We start from the raw sequence: 26,514 nt of genomic DNA on the forward strand, positions 1-26,514 counted from the left end.
AAGCCCTGCCAGTTCTTCAAGACAGTCAGTGCTCACAGGGCCTGGCATAGCAGGATGTGCCCATGAGCGGGGGAGGGGGAGAAGTCAAAATAAGACACTATGCCAGGCCTTTAAATGCTTCCAGGCTAGCTGAGGAGCTGCCATTAGGACCTGCATCCACAATGCTACTGGGCCCATCAGGTGCCTTCTCCCTCCAGTCCCCCACCAGCTGCACAGGATGACATAAAGTATAGAATTAATCTCACTGAGCAGAAGACAAAGCAGGTTTGGCCAGAGTGGGGAAGCCCTTAAATTGCCAGGGAAGGAGTTTGAACTGAACTCTATGTCCAAAGAGGAGCTACTGAAAGCACAAAAGCTCTCTTGAAGCTCCTGCCCAATAGTCACCTGTTCTTTGCTTCTGACTCCCACAATAGCGGAGTTTGCCTCAAGAGTTCCTCAAATCACTTTCCGGATGCCACAGTCCTCTTTGAAAATGAAGGACAAATAACAACAGCTTCTCCTGAACATTAACTATGGAATTGTTTACCTAACCCTTTCATGCCTGCCCCGCTTACCTAACCCTTCCTCCAGACTTTTGATAACTGGTAAATTTTCAGTTCCTTTACATTTCCTGTAACCAAAATTATCCTTCTCTCTAAATCACAGAATGATGTAGGTCTCATATCTCTGAGCTGAGGGGGGAGTAGTAAAGGGGAAATGTGGGGGGGGGCCTGAATGAGAAAATCTCCTTTCCATCTCTGCCTGGTGACAGTCCCATCCAGCCTCTGTCAGCAGCCCCTCCCGTGAAGCACCTTCCCGCCCCGTTCCAGACAGTAAGGTAACTCCCACCATGCTTCCCTGGCTCCCACAGTGCCGTCCAGTCTGAAATCTACACACTCCTTTGGTTCACGCGTCCTCGGCGGGGACAACTGCGCAGTGGACAAGCCTGCGGAGATCTGACCCTCAGGGAGTCGAGTGTAGTGTGGCCCTGGCCCTGCTTGTTATATAAAACATGCGGCTATCGAACGGAGGCCCCTTTCATGGGGCCATTTCTGCTGTCTGCACAGCACATGGAGGTAGGGGACGAAAAAGAAATCGTCAGGCCCCAGGCAGGCGGCCACCGATTTGACCCCCGGGGAGAAGGGGCTCCGTAAATGAGTCAGCACTGCCCAGCTCACCTCTTTGCCTTTGGTAGAGCCACCTTCTGCCCATTCCACTGAGACAGAGGATCTCTCCAGATTTACTGTCATGACATTGGCGCTATGAATCAAGCCTAAAGAGGAAAGGGAGACGTAAGTGTAAGGAGGGATCAACCAAAGCAATGCCATCCTCTGTGGGGTCCTAGGGCTGGCCAGCGGGCCCATCCCCCTCCAGAGGATATCAAGAAAGAGGGAGTAAGCCCTGCCCCCACAGGCCTGAGGAATGGGAGACTCTCAGTGCTTTCTTCTTGGGGTACAAAACCGTAGCAGCGGCGCTTTGGGGGGCTCCAAGCAAGCCCTCGGGGAGAGCGACTATGAGAGGGAGCGGCCGCGGGGGCTCCCTCTCCCTGACTCACAAGCCCTCTTTGCCCGTGCCATTGGTTCCACATTTATCAGGCACTTGTCCCGCACAGCACTTCTGGGAGCCCAAGAACTCCCTCCCACAAGAGCTGGCCTTGGGCCGGGCCCATATGCGGGACCTTTAACCTCCAGGCACCCACAGGCAATGTGGTCACTCTCTTGGTCACAATGGCTCCGGGCAGGCAAGGGCTGGTCCCAGCCCCTGGGCAGAACAGGCAAGAGTCCCCTGCCCAAAGCCAAACAGACTGTGAACAGCCCTTCTAAGGAGGGACCAAGTAAAGCGCTCCCTTGGGCATGACCCCGGGGCCCTCTCCCAGGAGACTGGGAGGCCCCATTCACCCCATCGGGAGTAATTGCCTCCCCCTCCCCCTCCCCTTCATTTCCCTTCCTTCTCAGTCTCCTCTCCCCCTCCCCCCTCCTCTTTGGGCCCCTCCCCCTCTCTCCCACAGACTGGCACCACTGGCCTGGTAAGTGTGGAAATGAACTCTTGGAGGGGAGATCCAGACCTCAAGGGAGGAGGTCTCCCAGCCATGACAGCTTGAATGCCCGCCCCCCAAATCCACTGGAAGATGCCCGAGTCCCGGCCATGGCCGCCACCTCCTCGCCCAACCCAGCCCCACGCCCGCTGCCCCCACGCCCGCTGCCCCCACGCCCGCTGCCCACTAGTCCGTGCCCCGCCCCTCCCGCAGGGCCACGCCCACGTGCAATGCAGGCCCCGCCCCGGCCCCGCCCCCTCACCGTTGCTTCTCTGGATCTTGATGGCGAGGCCGGGGAGCAGGCGGGCCAGCAGAGTAGCATCCATGGCGAGCCCGTTGGGCGAGAGACAAGGCGGGCAGCGAAGGGGGTTCGGGGTCGGGCAAGCTTCCAGGCAGCAGCGGCTGAGACGGCAGCAGTAGGGATGGCCACCGTCGCGTCCAAGTCTAGCCTGTACCAACCGCCGCCGTTTAAATCCCGCGCGCCTGCGTCCTGCGTCCTGCGTCTGCGTCCACCCGCTTCCGCCCCTTGTCCCGCTGCCTCCTGGGAAATGTAGTTCTGCCGCAGCCCCAGGCTTCTCTCCGCTTCCGGACTCTACGTCCCTCCCGTCCCCACCCTCACCCCGCCGTGACCGGCGCACGCCGCCTCCGTCCTAGGCTGGGCCCGCGGGAGCTCGGAGGGTGAGGTGCTGACATTGGCTTATTAAAGCTCACGTAGTCCCAGGGATGGAGGCGGCGGGTGCAGGGCCGGGCCCTAGGGGGAGACCGAGGCTTCCTGGAGGGGGCGGCCGTGGCGCGGGCCGCGATAGCGCCTCCATTTGGGAGCCTCCGCTGGGGGGCGCTGTTAGGAGGCGAGCGACCCCCACAGCCCGGACCGCCGGCCGGGAGCCGGCCTTGCTGCTCTCCAACCATCCCCGGGCTCACAAATCCGGGGCTGTTACTCAGTGGCGCGGCCCCTGGCCGGGCAGGGGCGCGCTCCATGGGGGGAGGGGCGACCCTCAGAATGGTGGCCGGTCATTGTCCGTCCGAGTTCTTTCCCCGCCCCCCTCTCGTTCTCTGATTCTATCTCTCTGCCTTCCCCCTCCCCGCTCGTCTGTTCCCCTTCCCCTCTTCCCTCTCTCCCCTCTGCTCTTTCCTCTCTATTTGTCTCTGCCTCTCGTCGCTGCTTTCGCCTGTCTCTTGTCTCTGATCTTGCTTCTGTCTCTTGTCTCTTGTCTGCTTTCGCCTGTCTCTTGTCTCTGATTCTGTCTCTCCTCTCTCTCCCTTTCCCCTCCCCACTAGTCTCTGTTCCCCTTCCCCTCTTCCCTCTCTCTCCCCTCTGCTCTCTTTCCTCTTTGTCTCTGCCTCTCGTCTCTGATCTTGTCTCTGTCTCTCTTGTCTCTGATTCTGTCTCTGTTTCTCTCTCCTCTCTCTCCCTTTCCCCTCCCCACTAGTCTGTTTCCCTTCCCCTCTCCTCTGTCTCCCCTCTTTTTCTGTCTTGTCTCTGATTCTGTCTCTGTTCTCTCTTCTCTATCTGTTCTCCTCCTCTGTCTCCCCTCTTTTTCTGTCTCTGCCTCGTCTCTGCTTTCGCCTGTCTCTCGTCTCTGATCTTGTCTCTGTCTCTCTTGTCTCTGATCTTGCCTCTGTCTCTGTCTCTCTCTTGTCTCTGATTCTGTCTCTCTCTCCTCTGTCTCCCCTCTTTTTCTGTCTCTGCCTCGTCTCTGCTTTTCCCTCTGTCTCTCGTCTCTGTTTTTGTCTCTGTGTCTCTGTCTCTCCCACCCTTCCTTCTTCCCCCTTCCCTCTTCTCTCTCTGCATTATTATATATGGACATCTATACGCCCACGCATATTGTTTGTTCTCGTTCCACACGCCAGGATCCCCGACTTTACCCGCCTTCCCCACTATTGAGCCCCCACGCAGGCGCCATCACACACACGTATAACAACGGCGGCAAACTTCCGCATCGGCCGTGTCCTGAAAGGTGCTTATTTCAGCCGCTCCCCGAATCCGTGCTCTCTATTGGGAGGTAGATGGCAGAACTTGGGGCGAAAAGGCGCGCTTGGGGCTGGAGAAGCAACGGCTTCCGAGTGAGAACCGAGACTCTCTTTGACGGGACCAGTAAGAAAGCTTGTTTCGCTCGAGCATACATGTTTACAGCGGGGATCGTTTTTCCTTTTTTTCCCAGTGGCCCGGTGGAGGTCAAGGTGAAGAAAGCGGGAGGAAAAGGATGCTCTTTGTTTAAAAAATAAAATTTAATTTAAAACAACTAAAAGGATTCAAAAAGATCTCAGCAGGCTAAAACATCCGACTCAATTGAATAATGCGAAAGTTAGTGGAGAAAAATGTGAAATCTTACACTCAGTTTTTGAAATCCAACCCCACATTGCTCATAGGGAATCCTGACTGGTCTTTATGCTGATAGGAGTCTAGCACAACGGCCTTCTATCACATTTATGCGCTATCCTTTGTTCATTCACTCCCCAATTGAGGGCCACCTCCCAGATTCCCATTATTTACTGCTACAAAAAGAGCTACAAACTTATGGTACTTGCTTAGAATTTGTTTTGCTTGCTCTCTGTCTCCATTAATTCTCCCTGCCCGATGGATTTCTCTTATTTTCCCTGCAGAGTGAAATTTAATTCTTTACCCAACTCTGTGTGTACATTCCTCTTTTGACCAATTCAGATGACAGCGAATTTCAATTATCAGCCACTCCCCTGCCCCCTTCTAATTTGTGTAATGTCTACTTGTGTATCTTAATTATGTAAAATTATCCTTTTTGTTCCTCCTCCAGGCTCCAATATTGTATGATCCCAATTGTGACTCCTTGGTACTTGAATTCTTTCTTTCTGGTTATTTGTAGTGTTCTTCTCTTCACCTGAGATCTCTGCCTTTTAGCAATAATATTCTTGGGAGTTTTCATCGTGGGGTTTCTTTCAGGAGTAATTTTTGGATTTCTAAAATTTCTAATTTGCTCTTTGGTTCAAAGATATCTGGGCAGTTTTCTTTTAGGAGTTCTTGAAATATATCTAGGTTTTTGTTGTTTTCCTTTGTTTATGGCTTTCGAGTAATATAGCAATTCTCTTTTAAATTTCCATTTAAATATTTTTAGCTTTTTATTTTTGAAATATATGCATAGTTTTTAACATTCACCCTGGCAAAACCTTGTGTTCCAAACTTTTTCTCCCTCCCTTCCCCCACTCTCTCTCTCTTAGAGAGCAAGTATTCCAACATAGATTAAATATGTAACATTCTTCTATACATAATTCTACAATTATCACGCTGAACAAGAAAAATCAGATCAAAAAGGAAAAAAATGAGAAAACAACAAGCAAGCAAACAACCGAAAAGGTGGAAATACTATGTTGTGATCCACATTCAGTCCTCACAATTCTCTTTATGGATGTAGATGGCTCTCTCCATCACAAGTCTATTGGAATTTATCCAGTGGTTCTTAAATGATCTTTCCTCAACTGTTTTTCAGATCAGTTGTTTCCTATGAAAATATTCTTCCATGTTTTCCAGTCTTTTGACTTTTATTTGATTATTTTTTGATGCCTCATGGAATCATTAGCGTCCACTTGGCCAAATCTAGTTTTCAAGGACTCATTTTCTTTGATAAAGTTTTATACTTCCTTTTTTTTTTTTTTTTTAAAGCTGTTAATTCTCTTTCATATCTTTCCTAGCTTTTGCCTCTTTTATCATTCTTCTATTCTCTTTTGGTTTTTAAAAATCTTTTTAGGACCTTTATGTTGGGCCCTGAAACCTTCTACCCCACCTGTTGTTTCCCATGACCCCTCTAACTCGATGCCTTGGCTAACAGTACAACCAGAATTGGGTTGAGGCACTGGGTGTGTATTCTGCTGACAGGTGTGCACTAGGTGTTCCAGCAAAAGAAATAAGTCACTTTCAATTGATCAAGGATGGACAGAAGCAGCTACACCCCAAGAAAGAACACTAGGAAATGAATGTAAACTGTTTGCATTTTTGTTCTTCTTCCCGGGTTATTTATACCTTCTGAATCCAATTCTCCCTGAGCAACAAGAGAACTGTTTGGTTCTGCACACATATATTGTATCTAGGATATACTGTGACCTATTTAACATGTATAGGACTGCTTGCCATCTGGGGAAGGGGGTGGAGGGAGGGAGGGGAAAAATCTGAACAGAAGTGAGTGCAAGGGATAATGTTGTGGAAAAATTACCCTGGCACAGGTTCTGTCAATAAAAAGTTATTTAAAAAAAAGAGAAAGAGAGAGAGAGAAATAAGTCACAGTCATGCATCAAGTACTTGCTGAGAACGGGGCAAGCACTCCCCTCCATTGGAAGGACTGTTGCTGAGGCATGTGACCATGGGGGAAACGGAGGACAGTTGGGGGGAAGATATAAGGGACAAGGGACAAGGGAGAGAGACGGACATCATGGGAAACGTCATGAGCTGTACCAAATAAAGTGTGCCTGCTGCAGCCTTCATTGGGTGTGGTGACGATCTCCTCCGGGAGACTCCGAAGAATCGTTGAGGCGACTGGGTAAGGAAAGGTACCTCCTGGTTAGGAAGTAGCCTGACACCTTTAACTCTTGTTTTCATTCTTCTAGGAATTCTTTTTGGACTTGCTCTGACCTACATTTATATTTGAGGCTGTATCTGTGTGTGTGTTTTGGAGTCATTATGTCTTGAACATCCCTGTCACTATAGAAACTCTATGTTCAGGTCAGGGTTTTTTTTTTTGTTGTTGTTTCCTCATTCTTGTAGTCTCTGTGTCTTTGGACTTTTTGTTACTTTTAGGCTTTGCATGCTTCTGGGTAGGATATCTGCCCTGAGTTCCTTTCCTGTTAAATTCTTTTGCTTGAGATTGGGGGCCTGTATACTTTGAGCAGTGTCAGTCGTGTGAATTGGGAGTCTGTTTACAACCCTCCTGGTCTAAACTCTATGCAAGTTACTGACCCAGTTTAGGTCTATCAGCTTGTTTATAATTGGAAGTTTCAGTAGACAGCTCCTAGACTCATCTACTATTGGCCTTCTGGGAAGCTCCCCTTCAGTGTGAGTGCTGCTTCTGGGCTCAGAGCCACAAAATTACTGTTTCTTCCACTGAACTTATTCCTTCCTCAGGATACAGTTGGAGACAATGCTTGCATTCATTCCAGGTCCACCACCATGCACACTCAGGGCCTGATCTCCCTCATGTCCTCACACCTTTCCCTATTCATTTCCTTAAGCTGCCCTAGGCTGGAAAGATGACTCACTGTAGCTTCTTGGGTTTTCCCTTCAACATTCAGTCTGATGCATTCTTTATTTCTTTGTTGAAAAGATTCAAGGGAAGAGCTGTACTCTAATGCTTCCTCTCACTCTGCCATCTTTTTTTTTTTTTTTTAAACTCTGAAGGGAGGGACTTGGGTCTTAAGGAGGGGAGATATCACCCATTGTAGTAAGGGGAGCATTTCAGAAACCTCCCAAGTTTGTCTCTGAAGGCTGGACCATAAATCTTGGCTTCCCTGGTTTCCATTGAGTCCCAACTAAACCCCTACCTTCTCCAGGAAGCCTTTCCCGATCCCTCTTAATTCAGTGCCTTTCCTCTAAGGTTCAGTCACCCAGATGTTTAAGATGAGCAAGTAGGGAAAGGGAAAGAATTCTAAGCTCAGAGGGCAAGGCCGTCGCATCTGATCCTTGTCCAAATGGTAGGGACTGGTGAATGGGAACATGGACACCCCCACAAAATGCACACACACCAAGAAAGGACACTGTTTATTGCCTGGGCTCCATTCATTGGGCTCACATTCCTCAGAAACACAGAGGTTGGAGGGGCATCGAAGGGGCAGCCATGGAACCCCAGGATGGGGAGCCTCCCCTCCCGGCATCCCCATAGCTGCTTCTGCACCTCTTCGGCCTCAGTAGCCTCCTCTTTCCCCACTTTAGTGGGCGGCTGCTGGCAGGGGTGAGGGGTACTAGGCCAGAGGTGGGGCAATTTTTTAGAGGAACTTCGTCTGCTTTTTACTCTCCTTAGCCACTTCCTCTTTCTTGTCGTCTTCTTCCCCGGACTTGGGGACTTGGAGGCTCTCCCAGGGAATCGGGGGGATGAAGACTGTAAATCAGAGGCAGGTGTGAGTCCCCGGGCCACACTCCCATCCCAGCTGAATCCCCTTCCTGAACTTGCAGTTTTAGCTCACCGAAAGGGATGTTGATCTTGTTGGAGGCCAGGATGTCGGCCTGGATGCTGTCCATATTCAAGTACAAGTCCTCTGTGTTGTCCTGGGAAATGGTGTTAGACTTTGGGATGGGGACAAGGGCACCGTGGGGAAGGGGCCTGCCCCTTGACCTGGCCTTTGGGGAAGTTCCCATCAGGATTGGGCCCCAGAGACAGGATGTCACTAGCCCAGCTGAGGCCCTGACAGTGGGTCCCTGAAGCACTGAGTCCACTAGCCCAAGAGCATCAAGGTGCTCAGCTTCCAGCCCAGCCTCCTGAGGAGGCCCAGAGCAGATTGTAGAAGTCAAGAGCCAACCAGAGGCCTACCAAGGAAATGCAAGGGCTGAGGTGGCCCAGGCCAGGGGAACAAAGAAAGCCTAGAGAAGCCTAAGTAAGCCCAGGGGTGGCTGGCCCTGAGCCTCTGGAGGGATGGGGTGAGGGGGGGAGGGGAGAAGCAGAAGAGGGGGGGGGGAAGATCACCATGAAAAGCTGAAACAGGGTATCCCCCATGGCCGTTTGCACATTCTCCTTCACTATGGGGAACGTCTGGACAAAGTACTGCAGAGAAAGAGAAGCAAATGGAGGCAGATGCTGGACATGGTCTCAGCTTCCTCCCCAAGTACCAATCCCAGGGTTCCCCTCCCCATGGCTCTGTCCCCAGCTCCAGCCCCTCCCTGAAGCCCCCCGCCCCCCACACACACACACACACCTCCAGGGTGAGGCTGGCCAGCCGCTGGCTGTTGCTGTGGTCCCGATTGCCCATGGTGAACATCAGCTCACTGATCACCTGCAGGGACAACAGCTCCTGTGCCACCGACATGGATTTCCGAGATAAGATCCTGTGGGAAGGGCCCCTGTGAGCAGAGCAAGCCTGGGGGGAGGGGGCAAGGCCAAGCGGGTGGGGTCGGCTCCGCCAGCATCCTTTCCAGGCCCAGGAACTCCCGAGTCAGGCTGCAGCTGGCACCAAGTGGCCAGGCTGGGCCCAGATATTTGAAGCCCCTTCTGGGGGTCAGGGACTAAGCCCTGGGGATTCAAAGGCAGGTCCCGCCCTGGAGGGTGCACAAGCTAAGGGGGGAGGTGACAGGAGCAGAATTCTGCCCCCAGGACAGGTAGGAGATGGTCTCAGAGGAAAGGCTTCCTGGACAAGGTGGGAGTTTAGCTGGGACTCGAAGGAAAATAGGGAAGCTAGGAGGTAGATCTAAGGAGGGAGGGCACCCCAGGCAGGGGGCACAGCCAGAGAAAACACCCGAGTTGGGAAGTGGAGTTTGTGGAGGACCTGAGTTCAAATATGACCTCATTCACTTACCAGCTGTGTGGCCCTGGGCAAGTCCCTTAACTCTGATTGCCTCAAAAAAAAAGTCAGGAGCCAGGAGGCCAGTGTTGTCACTGACCTGGGGAGTGGGGAGGAAGACTGGAGAGATAGGAAGGGGCTGAGTTATGGAAGGTTTTCAGGTCAAATTTAGGATTCGAATATTGCTCCTGGAGGTGATGGAGAACCCCTGGAACTGACTGAAGGGAGAAAGTGAGTGTGTCAGACAGAGACAGAGAGATTAGAAGGATCACCCTGACAGCTGACAGGATGGCCGTGGCCATGATGGTCCAAGCGTGAGGCTTTTCCGGTTGTGCTCAGTGTCAGAGAAGAGAAAGGGGGAATGTGAAGGTCAAGCCAACGAGATGGGGCAGGTGGGTGGATATGGAGGTGATGGGAGGATGATGGCGTTCATAGCACGAGGAAAGTTAAGAGGGTTTAGGAGGAAAAGTAAAGAGCCAGTTTCGGACACGTTGAGTTTAAGATGACGTCCCATTCAAAATGTTCATTAGGCAGTTGGAGGCAGCACCTGCTTTGGGTCAGGAGAGAGAAGGGCTGGGCAGGTCTGTCTGAGAGCCCTCAGTGGAGAGAGAACTGAACTCGTGAGAGCCGGGACAGTCAGAGGGAGAAGAGGGCCCAGTACAAGGCCTAGGAGAGAGCCAGAGTTAGAGGGTGTGCTCTGGGGTAGGATTCAGAAAAGAAGACTGAGAAGGAGCGGTCGGAGAGGAGGGGGACAACCAGGAGAGGAAGGGGATGACTGCGAGAGGAGGAGTTTCCTCAAAATTTAAAGAGGTGGGATTATCCAGGAGAAGGGAGCCACAGTGTCACTAGGAGGGCAATAAAATTCCAAAATCTGGGGTTAAGGAGGAGGAGTTTGGCCAAGTCACCCAAAGTCCTGCCCTGGAGTTTGGAGGGATGGGGAGCCGTGTCCTGTCCTACTTTTCCAAGATAAGCTCATACAACTCTTCACTTCACACTCCCCAACAAATCCGTCCTCTCCCACCTCGGTATATTTGCTCAGGCTGCTCCTCCTCTTCACCACCTGCTCTGCCATAAAGCTTAAGAGCAGCTACGTGGGGCTTGCTGCAAGAGTCGGGGTGTTTCGCCTGGAGAGAAGGAGACTTGAGGTGGGGAAGGGACACAAGAGCTGAAGAACTGCTTGGACCTGGGAGGGCAGAGCCTGGAGGGATGAGGGCAAGCAGCAGGGAGGCTGATTGAGTCCAGTCACTGGAAAATCCTTAATGCAAATGGAGACGACTTGGAGTGGTCTGGGCTGCCTGGGAGGGAGTCCGGTCACCCTGCTCAGAATATTGGGGGGGATGGCCCGGAGGGCTGACCCGAGAGCCAGGCCAAGCTGGCAGTTACCTTGCTGATGAGCACTCATCCCTGCCAACCCCCACCATGGTCATTTTTGCGGCATATATTTTATGGACCTCGTTCCCAGACTCAATCTCTACCCCAACTCACCAATTGAGGAAGGCTGTGGAAGCTAAGCAGCCCTGTTACGGCAAAGGAAACAGCCCCCCAAGGGCATGTGACTGCCCAGCCAATTGGTGCTGATGTTGCTTTCAGAACTAAAGCTTTCTGACTCCAAGTCCCAGGGGTTCTATCACCTCGCGCTGGTCCAGAGCTCAGGGAGCCAAGGTTTCTCACAGTGGTGGGGGAAGGGCTAGGGGCCAGATAGACCCACCTCTGAGGCAGGCCCAGAACATGGGTGAGGGCAACAAGGCCAGAGAAAAGCTCAGACCATTTCCTCCTTCCCCCTCCTTGAACCCCTCCTTCCTATCCTTAACTCCAAGGGTACTGGGGGGTGTTAAAGGGGGCTTACCCAATGATCTTGGCGGCTGCAGCTTGTTGCAGAAACACAGGAAGGTGTCCAGAGACCTGAAATACTGCTGGATCTGCAGAAGGGAGGAAGGGAAAGCAGGGATGGACTCTGGCTGAGTAGATAAATCCTGTTGGGGGCTGTCTAGAAGGCCCCACTCACCTTCTAAGACCTTGGGCTGAAGCTTGGAGATGTCTTTGGCCGATGGTCTCAGGAGCCCAACCAGCCCTTTAAGCAGGGCAGTCCGGACGTCAGTTTTGATGAGGTCCTTGATCAGCTCGATGGCTGCGTGGGGAGGGGCACAGGAAAGGAAGGATCTCAAAGCTCTGATCCCAAAGGCAAAACCTCCCTTCCTGGAGCCTGCCCCTACCTGGCTCCTGAGTCACCAGGCATATCAGGGGCCCAATACTCACCACGCTTCCCCAAATTCAGAAAACTTACCCCAGTGCTGATCTAATTACTCAGCCCCTCTTCTTCCCAGGGCTCCCAAATGCAGCTTGGGAGAACAAAGGGGCCTCTGATCCTAGCCTTCCCTTTGACTTTTTGATCTAAATTAATCTAACTCTCCTGAAAGTGATCCAAGGATGCTAGTGAGCCACAAGCAGCAGGGCAGTGTAGCACTAACAACCCTCTTGGACTTCATTAAGAGAGGCGGTACTTCCAGGGATGGGGATCCCACTGGCCTCTTGCTAGTTAGCCCTCATCTGGAGGATTGGGATCAGTTGTGAGCACCAAGATTTCAGAAGGACAGATGCTGAAGGAAGTTGGCAGCCGGAACAGAAAAGGGCCCGGAGCCCGTATCCTAGGCAGAGCAGCTAAAGAAACTGGGCGTGTTTAATGGAGAGAAGGCTCAGGGGAACATGACCGATCAAGCCATCACCGTCTTCAATAAGTCAACAAGCATTTATTAAAAACTGTGCTAAGAACTGAGTATATAAGTATAAACAAAAAGTTCCCCTCTTCCAAGAGCTTACATTCTGACTCATTAGACAATTCAAAAATGGAAACTGAAAGAAGGTGGGTGGGGAAAAAAGGTGCCCAGCCTGGAAGCAGGGTGGGGTAATCCAGAGGAGTACGGCCTGGTAGGCAATGAAAAGATGGACAGCCTGAGGATCCTCCTTTAATGGAGCTTCTGGGAAGAGTCGTTCAACTCCAGTATCTGAAGACCCTCACAGGGAGAGATGAGGTTTGTTCTGTTGCCTTCCCGAGGATTTAAATCTCATACCTGAACCAGCAATTGGGGGAGAGGGAGGGGGGCAGACTGAAAAGATTTGGGTTGCAAAGAGATCTTAAAGGAGGCAAAGGGGCCTGTATGTGCAAAAATGTTTGTGGCCCTTTTTGCAGTGTCAAGGAACTGGGAACTGAGGGGATGCCCATCAGGTAAAGAATGGTTGAATAAATTGTGGTATATGAAGGTTATGGAATTTATTGTCTTGGAAAATTGAATATCAAAGACCTGGAAAGATGGCTGATGTGAGTGAATGAGCAAACCAAGATATTAATTAAAATTTTTTTATGTAATTTTGGATTTTTTAAAAAAAGATGAACCAAATAGTTATTTGTTAATAATGGAGAACCAATAAATTCCAGCAAAAAGGGAACCCAAACATAGTTTAATTTCCCATTTTTTGTCGTGATTTTATTTCCTTCCACAGGAATTGTACCCAAAAGTTGACTTCTTGTGCAGCAAATAAGAATGATAAATTTGTGTTTAAATTTTCAAATTTAACCCCTTGGGGAGGGGGTTAAAGGGAAAAGGGAACGATTTTTATTTTTTTGTTTCCCTGCTTTTTTTAAATGCATTCTAAAAAAGGATTGGTTGATAAGGGGGGAAGCCCGGTGGGTGTTGCCCTTGGCTTCTCCTTCCTTGAGGAAGCAGGGGTGAAGAATTTCTTCAGTGGTTTTTTTGGTGAGATCCTTTTCCCACTTGGCCTTTTGTTTTCTGATCCTTTAAGTCCAACTGGGTTTTGGTTCCTGGGACCCTGCCAGGACCAATGGAATGAAAGTGAGAGGGGTGGCTTTGGGAGGATGGATGCTTTATGCCTGACAGAACTTTTATTTTTTTTTCTCAAAGACTTTAAGGGCATAGGAAACCAGAAAATTCCCCTTAAACCTAAGGTTCCTTCCAAAACACTGAAAAAATAATTTTAAAGTACCTGATGGCCAAATGTATTTAGATGTGTTTTCCAAGATTACCTCAATTTGAAAAACTCTGGAGGTAAGTTAGATTCCCAATTTTAAGTTGAGAAAATGAGGAGAAGAGCTTAATTGCCCAGGATACAGAGTGGTGCCCAAGACATTTGAACCAGGTCTTCCTGACTCAGACCCACCACCAACGCCCCCAGCTGCCCACCGGTTCCATAGGCAAAAGTTTTGGAGTTCAATGGTGGCCCAGGCCCAAGTCGCCCTCCCGTGGCTTCCCACCCGGACTTGTGTGTCTGGAATTGGCACTGAAGGGTCTCCAAAGCACCCCGCTTTAAGACCCTTTTGTCTCCAACCACTCAGCTTTGCCCTCAGAGAGGTTTCCCTCCCTACCCAAGGGTTGGGATTAATGACGCCTGGGGTCACACAACCAGATTAGAACCCAGATCCCTGATTCGGGCTGGTGCCTGCCACCACCCAGTTGTCCCAATGCTTGACAGTCTTAAAGACATGGCAAGCATTCTAACAGCATTCTCTAACTCCATTCTTTGCTTAAGTGACTCCATCAATTTAAGTATCTCATAAGCTTGAGAAATATTAAGCCTACATACACCCTGAAGGGGAAGGGAGCTGAAGGTCCTGGCCAGTTAATTACTGGCATGATTCAAAGAGAGAAGCTGTTTTTGAGCAGAAAATCTCCTCTACCACCAGCTCCGGCTACTGAGCTTCCCATTCATTGCTATGTTCCCTCTAACTGGATGCCAGGAGGATACATGGGAGAGGCGTTGGACTATCCGGGCAGCCCCAGACCAAAATTAGGGGGAGAGTTTTCTGGGTTTATGGGAAACCAAAAAACATTAAGCGCCAGATCATGATGAGCTTGTGGGGCCTGGGGAGACCATATTTATTTTTTCTTTGAAGCTAGTACCTTGCCCCTGAAATTATCTGCCATTTATTATAACTATTCAATTACATGTTGTGTCTCTGTTGGACTGTGAGCTACTTGAGGGCAGCTAAATGGCACAGGGAGAAGAAGCGTGGAGGCAGGAAGGTTTGATTAAATCCTACCTGAAATGAGTTAAGGGGCAGGTGTTTCCCGCCCAGTTCCCTCATTTATCAAAGAAGGAAAATAGCACCTCCCAGAGAGCTAGTTATGAGGATAAAGGAGAATCGATTAAAAGACCACAGTGTCTTTAAAAAGGCTAACTATCATTACTATTCTATGCTTTTCTTTGTATTTCCAGCACTTAGCACTGTGTTGGGGGGCGGAGGAACGAGCACAGACCTGGGACCCGGAAGGCTCGGATCTTCTTGGGTTCAAATGGTCAATCTCACAGCTGTGTGACCCTGAAAAATTAACCCCTTTTGCCTCTTTCATCTGTAAAACAAACTGGAAAAGGAAATGGCAAACCAATCTAGTATCTTTGCCAAGAAGAGCAGGACATGACTGAAAGATGACTAAAAAACAATCAATGCTTGTTGACTGAATCAGAGAACACTTGATCATTCTGTTGCTTCTCAGCAGGGCTCTTTCTTTTGGCCAAACAAGGAACAAGATGGAGGAAGCCCTTCGATCCCACTTGGCATTGACCAGGAGCACTGGAGTCCCCTGCTTCTGAGCTAACCCACTACTTTCATTTTCAATGTTTTAAGTCCTTTAACTGATAAACTGAGAGGGGAAAACAATGGGAAGGGAAGGGAGATTTTGTTTGGGGATTTTATCCTTTCTCAGGCTTTAAACGTAGGGTCCCAAGGGCAGAAAAGGCTTTCTGAGAATGCCCAGCTGGTGGTGGGTGAGGACTGGGCCCACCCCTGTGTAAGCCAATGGGAATGAGGCAGTTGGAGCTTTGAGTGACACCTTGTGGTTTGGACAGGTATAGCACCTGAGCCACAAGTGGAATTTGAGAGCTGGAAGGAGCCTTGGCTTTATCTGCTTCAGTCACCATTATTTATTGGACAAGTAGTTTGAGGAGAGGGAACCTATCACCCCTTGAGGCAGCCCTTCCCACTCTGGGACAGTTCCATCCTTGGGAAGTCTTTTCTGAATCCCGGCTTAACTTGGTGCTTTTTAATCCTTGAAGCCAGCTCTCATGTTCCCCTCTAAGCTTATTCAATTTTCATATGTCATACGTTTAGGGCTCTTTGGCCTCCTGGCTTCCTTTTCTCCAGTTTGCAATAATTTAGATTTATATCCTTAAAAAAGCAACCAAAGTCATTTCTCAATATGGTTCTCCTTTTAATCCTCCCTTGTACCAAAGAAAAACTTGCCTCCAATCCTACCTGCAGAATGACATCTATGACAGTCTAATATTCTGTCCGCATATTCCCCAAACTCTCCACCAAGACGATGGATGTTCCACAGGGAAAGAGATTCCCTTTAATCTGGAAGCAAGATGGACCCTTCCAATGAGTTTCTGAGGTTGGCTTCCCTTTGGTGTTACTATTTATACTGTTGCAAGCACTGTGCATATTGTCCTGGTTCTGTTGACTTTTTACTCTGTGTGGGTTTATACAAGTTTCTCTGGTTTCTCGGTATTTCTTACATCTGTCATTTCTCATAGTTCAGTGACATTTCATTATGGTCAGAAACCACGGTTGTCTTAGTTGTTCCTCCAACACGGGCCGCCACATTGTGTCCAGGTTTTTGCTACTACAAAGATCGTTATCATTCAAGTGATGTTATTACAATTTATTATCAAATAAAGTAAAATATTGTTATTATGTTTTATTATGAGGTATAATTAATATTTGGACACTATCATATTGACCATCTCTGGGTGTATGCAGAATCAAGGGATGGTGGGGTCAAAGACATGAAGAATATCGGGACGGTAACTGTAATTCCAAAGTTCCTGTCTCTCCCCAAGCCATCTCCGAGGAGTGACTATTACCATTAGTGATCATTTTTTGCCAAAACTTGAGAATTGTTAAATTTATTTCTAATAAGATTTAAAGTACTTTTCACAAGAGTATTGATAGTCTTTCCTTTTTTGATGCTTTTCATTCATAACTTTTTTCTACTAATTTACTGGAGAAAGAATCTTATAAGGTTAATCACACTTGTGTCAATTTTCTGTATATCCTGGATAGCAGGATTTTGTCAGAAGTATCTGATGTGAATTTTTTTTTTCTGCTACAAGTGTTTGGGTAAAAGCGTCAACATTTTATGTAATTAAAATTATCTTTTTATAAGTTTATCTTTTGTTATAAGTTTTGTGTCTTGCTATAATGGTGAAATGTACCTCTTTGTTTTACTGTCATTTTTTATGTTTAGGCCAGATATCTGGAGCTTACTATGTATATCTTACCTATTTTCTAACTGGTCCCTAGTTTTCCGAAGTCCTTGATCTTTAGTAGTTTAGATTCTTGGGCCAAAAATTGGAGTGAGGGCAGAAAAAGATGGAAGGGGGCCTCAGATGCCACTGAGAACCCAGAAAGGGGCCAGTGGCTGCCTAATGTCACATAACCTTTCAGCGGGGGTGCAATCTGGGGCTCTGGTTGACTGTTGCAGCCTCCTTTGAGAGGAACGTAGAGGCTCCGGTCCTCGGGAGGGAGCCATCTCCATCCAAGGGGGCTTGCCACTGACGTCAGAAGGCTCCTGAGGAGAGAGCGAGGCTGGTGACTGCACAGCCCTTCCTCACTGGCATGAATGGGCCTTCCCTCCTAGAAGCAAACGCTCCCTTGGGGAGTGAAGGACCAACAAGCAGCCGGAGGGAGGCGGTAGCTTGCGACTGCCTAAGGGCTCAGGGGACTGCCTGGGATCGAACTTTCCACCTTTTCGATATTCCAAGGCTTTGTCGCGGGGAAATCGCCTTGTGTGTACCGGGAGGGCCCTGGGCCGGTGGGGTTCTTGAATGTTACTTGGTTTTTTCTATCGTATAAATCTTTCGCCTTTTACTAAAGATTTCCGTGGAGAGGAACAATCGAGAGTTTCGAAACAATTTTTAGAAGCCTTGCTTCCGCGAGGCTCTCTTTGGTGGTTTTAAATAAAGAACTTGAGCTTTTAAGTATCTCCGCAACTTTGCGAAAATTTTGTTGATTCCTATCCGCGTACTCGGTAAACCTCGTCGTCCTGGTGGGGAGCTGAGCGCCGAATCCCGGGTCCGGAGTTGGTCCTGTCTTTCCTGGCGGTCCCCACCTCCCGCGGCTGCCCAGACTGATAACAAGCAGGTCTTCTGATTCCGAAGTCCTTTAAGTCCTTTCCTCGTTGTCAGTGCTGCTCATCTTCCCTTCCAGTCCTGACTTTTCAATCGTGAATCCAATTTCTGCCTCCAGTCTCTTTCCCTTCTACTTCCTCCACACGATTTCCGAAATCCTTTCATAGGATCAAATCTTACCGAAATCAAATAAGATCGTAAAGCGCAGTTCTAATCATTCCATCCTGCTGTTTGCTCCCTCTACCTTTAGGACCACGTGCAACCCCTCTACTTCCTCCATACAATTTCCGAAATAAGGATCATAAAGCTCAGAGAACTCCACCATCTCGCTGCCTCTAAATGTGCGCTCCCGCCAATCTTCCATCTTATTCCACAATCTCATGAAACCCCGTCCACTCTAACCAAACTGACAAAATCAAAATCAAATCTACCCAAACTGCTTGTCGTAGCTGACGCTCGTGGCTCCCACTTTCCAAGCCTTTGTACAAGTCTTGCTTCCTAGACTTGTTTTCTGCTCCCCTCGGTCTTTCCCAATTCCCTCACAGCACAATTTAGACCCTTCACCCACAGGTAGGATAAGCCCTTTCTTGGTTCTCCCAGTAATTTGTCGTACTTCCTCTTGAAACAACTTGGCATTTAGGTCTGGAATTGCTTGAATGGCTGGAACCAAAGGGCCTTGCTTGATGGTCCCACGGGAACTTCATAGGTCTCAGAGATCTGTGTTTAAGCGCAGTCCTGCTTCACATTTTTATCCATGACTTGGCTAAAGAAACCATATTTGCAGATGACAAAACTGGGAGAGCTAGCTAAGAAGCTAAAAAACGAGTCAAGACCCCCAAAGCCCTTGCCAGGACTCTCACCTTCCTAGTCCTGGAAACCTAGCTTCTCTTAACATAATCCAAAATGACACCTGCTTGGAATCAGCATTTTGATATCCGGGGTCCACTGTTGAGTTCTCTGAAACTTGCAGTCCACTTAACCCCACAGATCATTTTCAGACTAAGAGCTGTCTAGCTTAGCCATGCTTCTGACGCTAACTCAAGTACAAAGGTTTCCACTTACTTCTTTAAATCATCTTTTTAAAGGATACCACAAAATTGTGAACACATCCAACCATTCTGGAGAGTAGTTTGGAACTATGCTCAAAAAGTTAACAAACTGTGCATCCTCTTTGACCCAGCAGTGTTACTGCTGGGCTTATATCCCAAAGAGATCTTAAAGAAGGGAAAGGGACACACATGTGTAAGAATGTTTATGGCAGGTCTCTTTGTAGTGGCCAGAAACTGGAAAATGAATGGATGCCCATCAATTGGAGAATGGTTGGGTAAATTGTGGTATATGAATGTTATGGAATATTATTGTTCGGTAAGAAATGACCAGCAGGATGAGGTCAGAGAGGCCTGGACAGACTGACATGAACTCATGCTGAGTGAAGTGAGCAGAACCAGGAGATCATTATATACTTCAACAATAATACTTATGATCAATTCTGACTTTCTTCAACAATGAGTTGAACCAAATCAGTTCCATTTGTTCAATAATGAAGAGAACCAACTACACCCAGCAAAAAAACTATGGGAACCACAACATAGAATTCTCAATCTCTCTATTTTTGTCCGTCTGCATTTTTTATTTCCTTCACAGGCTAATTGTACACTGTTTCAAAGTCTGATTCTTCTTGTGCAGCAAAATAACTGGATATGTATACATATATTGTGTTTAACATGTCATTGGTCAACCTGCCATCTGGGGGAGGGGTTGGAGGGAGGAGGGAAAAAGTTGGAACAAAGAGTTTTGTAATTGTCAATGCTGTAAAATTACCCATGCATATATCTTGTAAATAAAAAGCTATATACAAATAAAAAAAAGAAAGATTCGGGTTGGATATAAGGAAGAATGATCCCAGAGTGAGAAGTGCTGCCCCCAGAAGCTCTCCTTCCTTGGAGGAAGCAGAGGATGAATGACCATTTCTTCAGTGGTTTGTGTATGAGTTGGACTGGAGATCCTTCCCAATTTGGACCTTCTGCTATTCTCTGATCCTGCATCAGTCCCAAGCTGGGCATCCGATCTGGGTGTCCCCTGGCCTAGATTCTGAATCATCAGGCACCATCATGGAATGAAAGTGCAGAGAGGAGTGGTCTTGGGGCTGGCAGAGGATGCGTGGATGCTTTATGCTCTGACAGAACTTTATTTTTCTTCTCAAAGACATTTCCTAAGGTGACATAGGAAACCTATGAAACATTCCCCCCTTAAACCTAAGGTTCCTTCCAAATACACTCAAGAAATAAACTAGCATTTTTAAAGTACCCAGTATGTGCCAAGCATGTATTTAGCATGTGCTAAGCCTTTCCAAGTATTACCTCAATTTGAAACAACTCTGGGAGGTAAGTACTAGTATTACCCCAATTTTGAAGTTGAGAAAATGAGGCAGACAGAGCTTATATTGCCCAGGATCACAGAGCTGGTGCCCAAGACATTTGAACTCAGGTCTTCCTGACTCCAGACCCACCACACTAACGACCGAACCGCCTAGCTGCCCACTCAGGTTCCATAGGCAAAGTGGGCTTAAACGTGGAGTTCAATGGCCAGGGCCCAGGCTCCTTGAAGTCGCTTCCTCTCCCAGCTGGCTTCCCACCTAGACTTGTGTGTCTGGAATTCGCACTGGAAGAGGTCTCCACAAGCACCTCCAAGCTTGCTAAGACTTTGAATCTCCAACTCACTCAGCTATTAAAGCCCTCAGAGAGAGTTTCTCCCCCCTCCCCCTACTCTCAAGGGTTGGGATTAAGTGACTTGCCTGGGGTCACACAGACCAGATTAGAACCCAGATCCCCCTGACTTCAGGGCTGGTGCTCTAGCCACTGCACCACCCAGTTGTCCCAATGCTTGACAGTCTTAAAGACATGGCAAGCATTCTAACAGCATTCTCTAACTCCATTCTTTGCTTAAGTGACTCCATCAATTTAAGTATCTCATAAGCTTGAGAAATATTAAGCCTACATACACCCTGAAGGGGAAGGGAGCTGAAGGTCCTGGCCAGTTAATTACTGGCATGATTCAAAGAGAGAAGCTGTTTTTGAGCAGAAAATCTCCTCTACCACCAGCTCCGGCTACTGAGCTTCCCATTCATTGCTATGTTCCCTCTAACTGGATGCCAGGAGGATACATGGGAGAGGCGTTGGACTATCCGGGCAGCCCCAGACCAAAATTAGGGGGAGAGTTTTCTGGAGCTGGCCATGGGAACACCAAACAAATCATTGGCCAAGCGCCGAGTATCATGATGAGCTTGTGTGGGGCCTGGGGAGACCATATTTATTTTTTCTTTGAAGCTAGTACCTTGCCCCTGAAATTATCTGCCATTTATTATAACTATTCAATTACATGTTGTGTCTCTGTTGGACTGTGAGCTACTTGAGGGCAGCTAAATGGCACAGGAGATAGAAGCCAGCAGTTGAGGCAGGAAGGCCTGAGTTCAAATCCTACCTGAAATGCCAGCTATGGGCAAGCCAGGTAAGCTCTGCTCGCCCCAGTTCCCTCATTTATCAAAGAAGGAAAATAGCACCTCCCAGAGAGCTAGTTATGAGGATAAAGTGAGAGAATCGGATAAAAGAGACCTTACAGTGTCTTATAAAGGCTAACTATCATTACTATTCTATGCTTTTCTTTGTATTTCCAGCACTTAGCACTGTGTCTGGTGGGGCCGTAGTGCATCGAGCACTAGACCTGGACTCGGGAAGGCTCGGATCTTCTTGGGTTCAAATCTGGCCTCAGATGCTCACTAGCTGTGTGACCCTGGAAAAGTCACTTAACCCTGTTTGCCTCGGTTTCCTCATCTGTAAAACAAACTGGAAAAGGAAATGGCAAACCAATCTAGTATCTTTGCCAAGAAGAGCAGGACATGACTGAAAGATGACTAAAAAACAATCAATGCTTGTTGACTGAATCAGAGAACACTTGATCATTCTGTTGCTTCTCAGCAGGGCTCTATTCTTTTGGCCAAACAAGGAACAAGATGGAGGAAGCCCTTCGATCCCACTTGGCATTGACCAGGAGCACTGGAGTCCCCTGCTTCTGAGCTAACCCACTACTTTCATTTTCAATGTTTTAAGTCCTTTAACTGATAAACTGAGAGGGGAAAACAATGGGAAGGGAAGGGAGATTTTGTTTGGGGATTTTATCCTTTATCTCAGGCTTTAAACGTAGGGTCCCAAGGGCAGACCAAGTACTTTCTGAGAATGCCCAGCTGGTGGTGGGTGAGGACTGGGCCCATCCCTGCGTAAGCCAATGGGAATGAGGCAGTTGGAGCTTTGGTGACACCTTGTGGTTTGCACAGGTATAGCACCTGAGCCACAAGTGGAATTTGAGAGCTGGAAGGAGCCTTGGCTTTATCTGCTTCAGTCACCATTATTTATTGGACAAGTAGTTTGAGGAGAGGGAACCTATCACCCCTTGAGGCAGCCCTTCCCACTCTGGGACAGTTCCATCCTTGGGAAGTCTTTTCTGAATCCCGGCTTAACTTGGTGCTTTTTAATCCTTGAAGCCAGCTCTCATGTTCCCCTCTAAGCTTATTCAATTTTCATATGTCATACGTTTAGGGCTCTTTGGCCTCCTGGCTTCCTTTTCTCCAGTTTGCAATAATTTAGATTTATATCCTTAAAAAAGCAACCAAAGTCATTTCTCAATATGGTTCTCCTTTTAATCCTCCCTTGTACCAAAGAAAAACTTGCCTCCAATCCTACCTGCAGAATGACATCTATGAGACAGTCTAATATTCTGTCCGCATATTCCCCAAACTCTCCACCAAGACGATGGATGTTCCACAGGGAAAGAGATTCCCTTTAATCTGGAAGCAAGATGGACCCTTCCAATGAGTTTCTGAGGTTGGCTTCCCTTTGGTGTTACTATTTATACTGTTGCAAGCACTGTGCATATTGTCCTGGTTCTGTTGACTTTTTACTCTGTGTGGGTTTATACAAGTTTCTCTGGTTTCTCGGTATTTCTTACATCTGTCATTTCTCATAGTTCAGTGACATTTCATTATGGTCAGAAACCACGGTTGTCTTAGTTGTTCCTCCAACACGGGCCGCCACATTGTGTCCAGGTTTTTGCTACTACAAAGATCGTTATCATTCAAGTGATGTTATTACAATTTATTATCAAATAAAGTATTGTAACATATTGTTAGTTATGTTATTATCATGAGTGTTATTATAATTAATATTTGGACACTATCATATTGACCATCTCTGGGTGTATGCAGAATCAAGGGATGGTGGGGTCAAAGACATGAAGAATATCGGGACGGTAACTGTAATTCCAAAGCGTTCCTGTCTCTCCCCAAGCCATCTCCGAGGAGTGACTATTACCATTAGTGATCATTTTTTGCCAAAACTTGAGAATTGTTAAATTGGTATTTCTATTACTAATGATTTAAAGTACTTTTCACAAGAGTATTGATAGTCTTTCCTTTTTTGATGCTTTTCATTCATAACTTTTTTCTACTAATTTACTGGAGAAAGAATCTTATAAGGTTAATCACACTTGTGTCAATTTTCTGTATATCCTGAATAGCAGGATTTTGTCAGAAGTATCTGATGTGAATTTTTTTTTTTCTGCTACAAGTGTTTGGGTAAAAGCGTTAACATTTTATGTAATTAAAATTATCTTTTTATAAGTTTATCTTTTGTTATAAGTTTTGTGTCTTGCTATAATGGTGAAATGTAACTCTCTTTGTTTTACTGTCATTTTTTATGTTTAGGCCAGATATCTGGAGCTTACTGTGTATATCTTACCTATTTTCTAACTGGTCCCTAGTTTTCCCAGAAGTCCTTGATCTTTAGTAGTTTAGATTCTTGGGCTCAAATATTGGAGTGCAGGGCAGAAGTAAGATGGAACTGGAAGGGGGCCTCAGATGCCACTGAGAACCCAGAAAGGGGCCAGTGGCTGCCTAATGTCACATAACGCTTCAGCGGTAGGGCTAGGATTCGAATCTGGGGCTCTGGTTGACTGTTGCAGCCTCCTTTGAGAGGAACGTAGAGGCTCCGGTCCTCGGGAGGGAGCCATCTCCAGGCATCCTTATGTATGGCTTGCCACTGACGTCAGAAGGCTACTGAGGAGAGAGCGAGGCTGGTGACTGCACAGCCCTTCCTCACTGGCATGAATGGGCCTTCCCTCCTAGAAGCAAACGCTCCCTTGGGGAGTGAAGGACCAACAAGCAGCCGGAGGGAGGCAGTAGCTTGCGACTGCCTAAGGGCTCAGGGGACTGCCAGGGATCGAACTTTCCATCTTATCTGCATATTCACAAGGCTTTGCCGTGGCAGAGGAAACTCGCCTTGTGTGTACCGGGAGTGGTTTCTCCTGGGCCGGTGGCGGTTCAAGGTGAAGTGTATACTCTGGTTTCTCTTCATATCGTATAAATCTTTCGCCTTTTACTAAAGATTTCCGTGGAGAGGAACAATCGAGAGTTTTGAAACAATTTTTAGAAGCCTTGCTTCCGCGAGGCTCTCTTTGGTGGTTTTAAAGACAGACCTTCAGCTTTTAATCATCTTCGGAACTTTGCGAAAATTAACTTTTGTTTGGTTCTTGGCTGCGTACTAAGAGCTCGTCCTCTTGTCTGGGAGCTGAGCGCCGAATACCGCGTCGGGAGTTGTTCCGCTCTCTCCTGGCGGTCCCCACCTCCCGCGGCTGCCCAGACTGATTCCAAGCAGGTCTTCTGATTCACAAGTCCTTTCCTCGTTGTCAGTGCTGCTCATCTTCCCTTCCAGTCCTGACATTCAATAGTGAATCCAATTTCTGCCTCCAGTCTCTTTCCCTTCTACTTCCTCCACACGATTTCCGAAATCCTTTCATAAGATCAAATCTTACCGAAGTCAAATCAGATCGTAAAGCGCAGTTCTAATCATTCCATCCTGCTCTTCACTCCCGCTGCCTTTAGGACCACGTGCAACCCCTCTACTTCCTCCATACGATTTCCGAAATAAGGATCATAAAGCTCAGAGAACTCCAGCATCCCGCTGACTCTAGGATCACGTCCAAACGACTCAGCCTAGCACTGGGACTCTAAATGTGCGCTCCCGCCAAGCTTCCATCTTATTCCACAATCTCATGAAACCCCGTCCACTCTTACATCTATCTATTACATTTATCTATGACTTGGCTAAAGAAACCATATTTGCAGATGACAAAACTGGGAGAGCTAGCTAAGAAGCTAAAAAACGAGTCAAGGCCCCCAAAAGCCCTTGCCAGGACTCTCACCTTCCTATTCCCGGAAACCTAGCTTCTCTTAACATAATCCAAAATGACACCTGCTTGGAATCAGCATTTTGATATCCGGGGTCCACTGTTGAGTTCTCTGAAACTTGCAGTCCACTTAACCCCACAGATCATTTTCAGACTAAGAGCTGTCTAGCTTAGCCATGCTTCTGACGCTAACTCAAGTACAAAGGTTTCCACTTACTTCTTTAAATCATATTTTTAAAGGAAACCACAAAATTGTGAACACATCCAACCATTCTGGAGAGTAGTTTGGAACTATGCTCAAAAAGTTAACAAACTGTGCATCCCCTTTGACCCAGCAGTGTTACTGCTGGGCTTATATCCCAAAGAGATCTTAAAGAAGGGAAAGGGACACACATGTGTAAGAATGTTTATGGCAGGTCTCTTTGTAGTGGCCAGAAACTGGAAAATGAATGGATGCCCATCAATTGGAGAATGGTTGGGTAAATTGTGATATATGAATGTTATGGAATATTATTGTTCTGTAAGAAATGACCAGCAGGATGATTTCAGAAAGGCCTGGAGAGACTGACAGGAACTGATGCTGAGTGAAACCAGCAGGGCCAAGAGATCATTATATACTTCAACAACAACACTATATGATGACCAGTTCTGATAGACCTGGCCATCCTCAGCAATGAGATGAACCAAATCACTTCCAATGGAGCAGTAATGAACTGAACCAGCTACGCCCAGAGAAAGAACTCTGGGAGATGACTAAGAACCATTACATTGACTTCCCAATCCCTATATTTATGCCCACCTGCATTTTTGATTTCCTTCGCAGGCTAATTGTACAATATTTCAGAGTCTGATTCTTTTTGTACAGCAAAATAACGGTTTGGTCATGTATACTTATTGTGTATCTAATTTATATTTTAATATGTTTAACATCTACTGATCATCCAGCCATCTGGGGGAGGGGGTGGGGGGAAAAGGGGGGAAAATTGGAACAAGAGGTTTGGCAATTGTCAATGCTGTAAAATTACCCATACATATAACCTGTAAATAAAAGGCTATTAAAATAAAATAAAAAAAATAAAGGATACCACCAGCTGAAATCTTTTTAGTTCCCGACTCTTGTCATTCAGGGGGCTGACTTATAATTTGTATCATTACATTCATTCAGTGCACACAGACATTTCTAAAGGATTGTGGCCTTTGAAGATCAGAAAAACCCTTCCATCTGATTGTTATGTTCTGGCTAGACTGGACGAGGACAGATAAGACAATATGAAATGTATATATAATCATTCCGAGAGTTGAAGAAAGCTAATTTTGGGGAGGGAGCATTTGGAAAAGGCCTTGAGTGTGACGAGGCAGCAACTGAAATCTTAATTGGGGAAGGGAGCCATCTCTACTTTGAAGGAAGGAATAAGCACCTACTATGTGCTAGGGTAAGCCCTTTACAAATATCATAGTTTAATCCTCACAGGTGGGTGCAATTAATATTCCCCCTTTACAAATGGGGAAAGGTATTTGGGCGAAGGGGAGATAGAAGTGAAGTGACTAATGTAGGGTCACTAGTGCCTAAGGATGGATTTGAAATTCGGTTTTCAGACGCCGGGCACCAATTTCTGTCTACTGCGCCACCTGGTGGCTTCCTGACCACGACACAGAGAAGGGGGGAGTTGGAG

General features: G+C 47.5%; 2 protein-coding genes and 2 non-coding genes across 7 annotated transcripts in view; 2 read left to right on the forward strand and 2 right to left on the reverse strand.

Moving 5' to 3' along the window:
- The window catches only part of KIF2C (kinesin family member 2C), a 31,854-nt gene extending 29,248 nt beyond the window's left edge, over positions 1-2,606 (reverse strand). The window contains exons 1-2 of one of the 2 annotated variants that reach the window (XM_031969241.1): positions 2,277-2,606; positions 1,158-1,252 (exon numbers count right to left, since the gene is read on the reverse strand). In XM_031969241.1, the coding sequence (XP_031825101.1) occupies positions 1,158-1,252; positions 2,277-2,340 (159 nt within the window). In that variant the 5' untranslated portion in view covers positions 2,341-2,606. Of the gene's footprint in view, positions 1-1,157; positions 1,253-2,002; positions 2,185-2,276 lie in introns of those variants that run through there. The other variant, XM_012547498.2, reaches the window with a different exon arrangement.
- A 5,112-nt stretch (positions 2,607-7,718) lies between these two features.
- ARMH1 (armadillo like helical domain containing 1) overlaps positions 7,719-26,514 on the reverse strand; it is a 49,462-nt gene continuing 30,666 nt past the window's right edge. For 2 of the 3 annotated variants that reach the window (XM_031969246.1, XM_031969247.1), the window contains exons 7-12: positions 11,469-11,591; positions 11,310-11,382; positions 8,882-9,011; positions 8,653-8,730; positions 8,156-8,237; positions 7,719-8,070 (exon numbers count right to left, since the gene is read on the reverse strand). In XM_031969246.1, coding sequence (XP_031825106.1) covers positions 7,958-8,070; positions 8,156-8,237; positions 8,653-8,730; positions 8,882-9,011; positions 11,310-11,382; positions 11,469-11,591 — 599 coding nt within the window. In that variant the 3' untranslated portion in view covers positions 7,719-7,957. The remainder of the gene's footprint in view (positions 8,071-8,155; positions 8,238-8,652; positions 8,731-8,881; positions 9,012-11,309; positions 11,383-11,468; positions 11,592-26,514) is intronic. The other variant, XM_031969249.1, reaches the window with a different exon arrangement.
- LOC111720327 lies at positions 17,306-17,417 on the forward strand. The gene has a single exon (XR_002770046.2). It is a non-coding gene; the product is annotated as a U5 spliceosomal RNA (small nuclear RNA).
- LOC111720330 lies at positions 23,990-24,105 on the forward strand. Its single transcript, XR_002770049.1, has one exon. It is a non-coding gene; the product is annotated as a U5 spliceosomal RNA (small nuclear RNA).

This window comes from Sarcophilus harrisii, chromosome 4 (genome assembly GCF_902635505.1).
Source record: "Sarcophilus harrisii chromosome 4, mSarHar1.11, whole genome shotgun sequence".
NCBI lineage: Eukaryota > Metazoa > Chordata > Mammalia > Dasyuromorphia > Dasyuridae > Sarcophilus > Sarcophilus harrisii.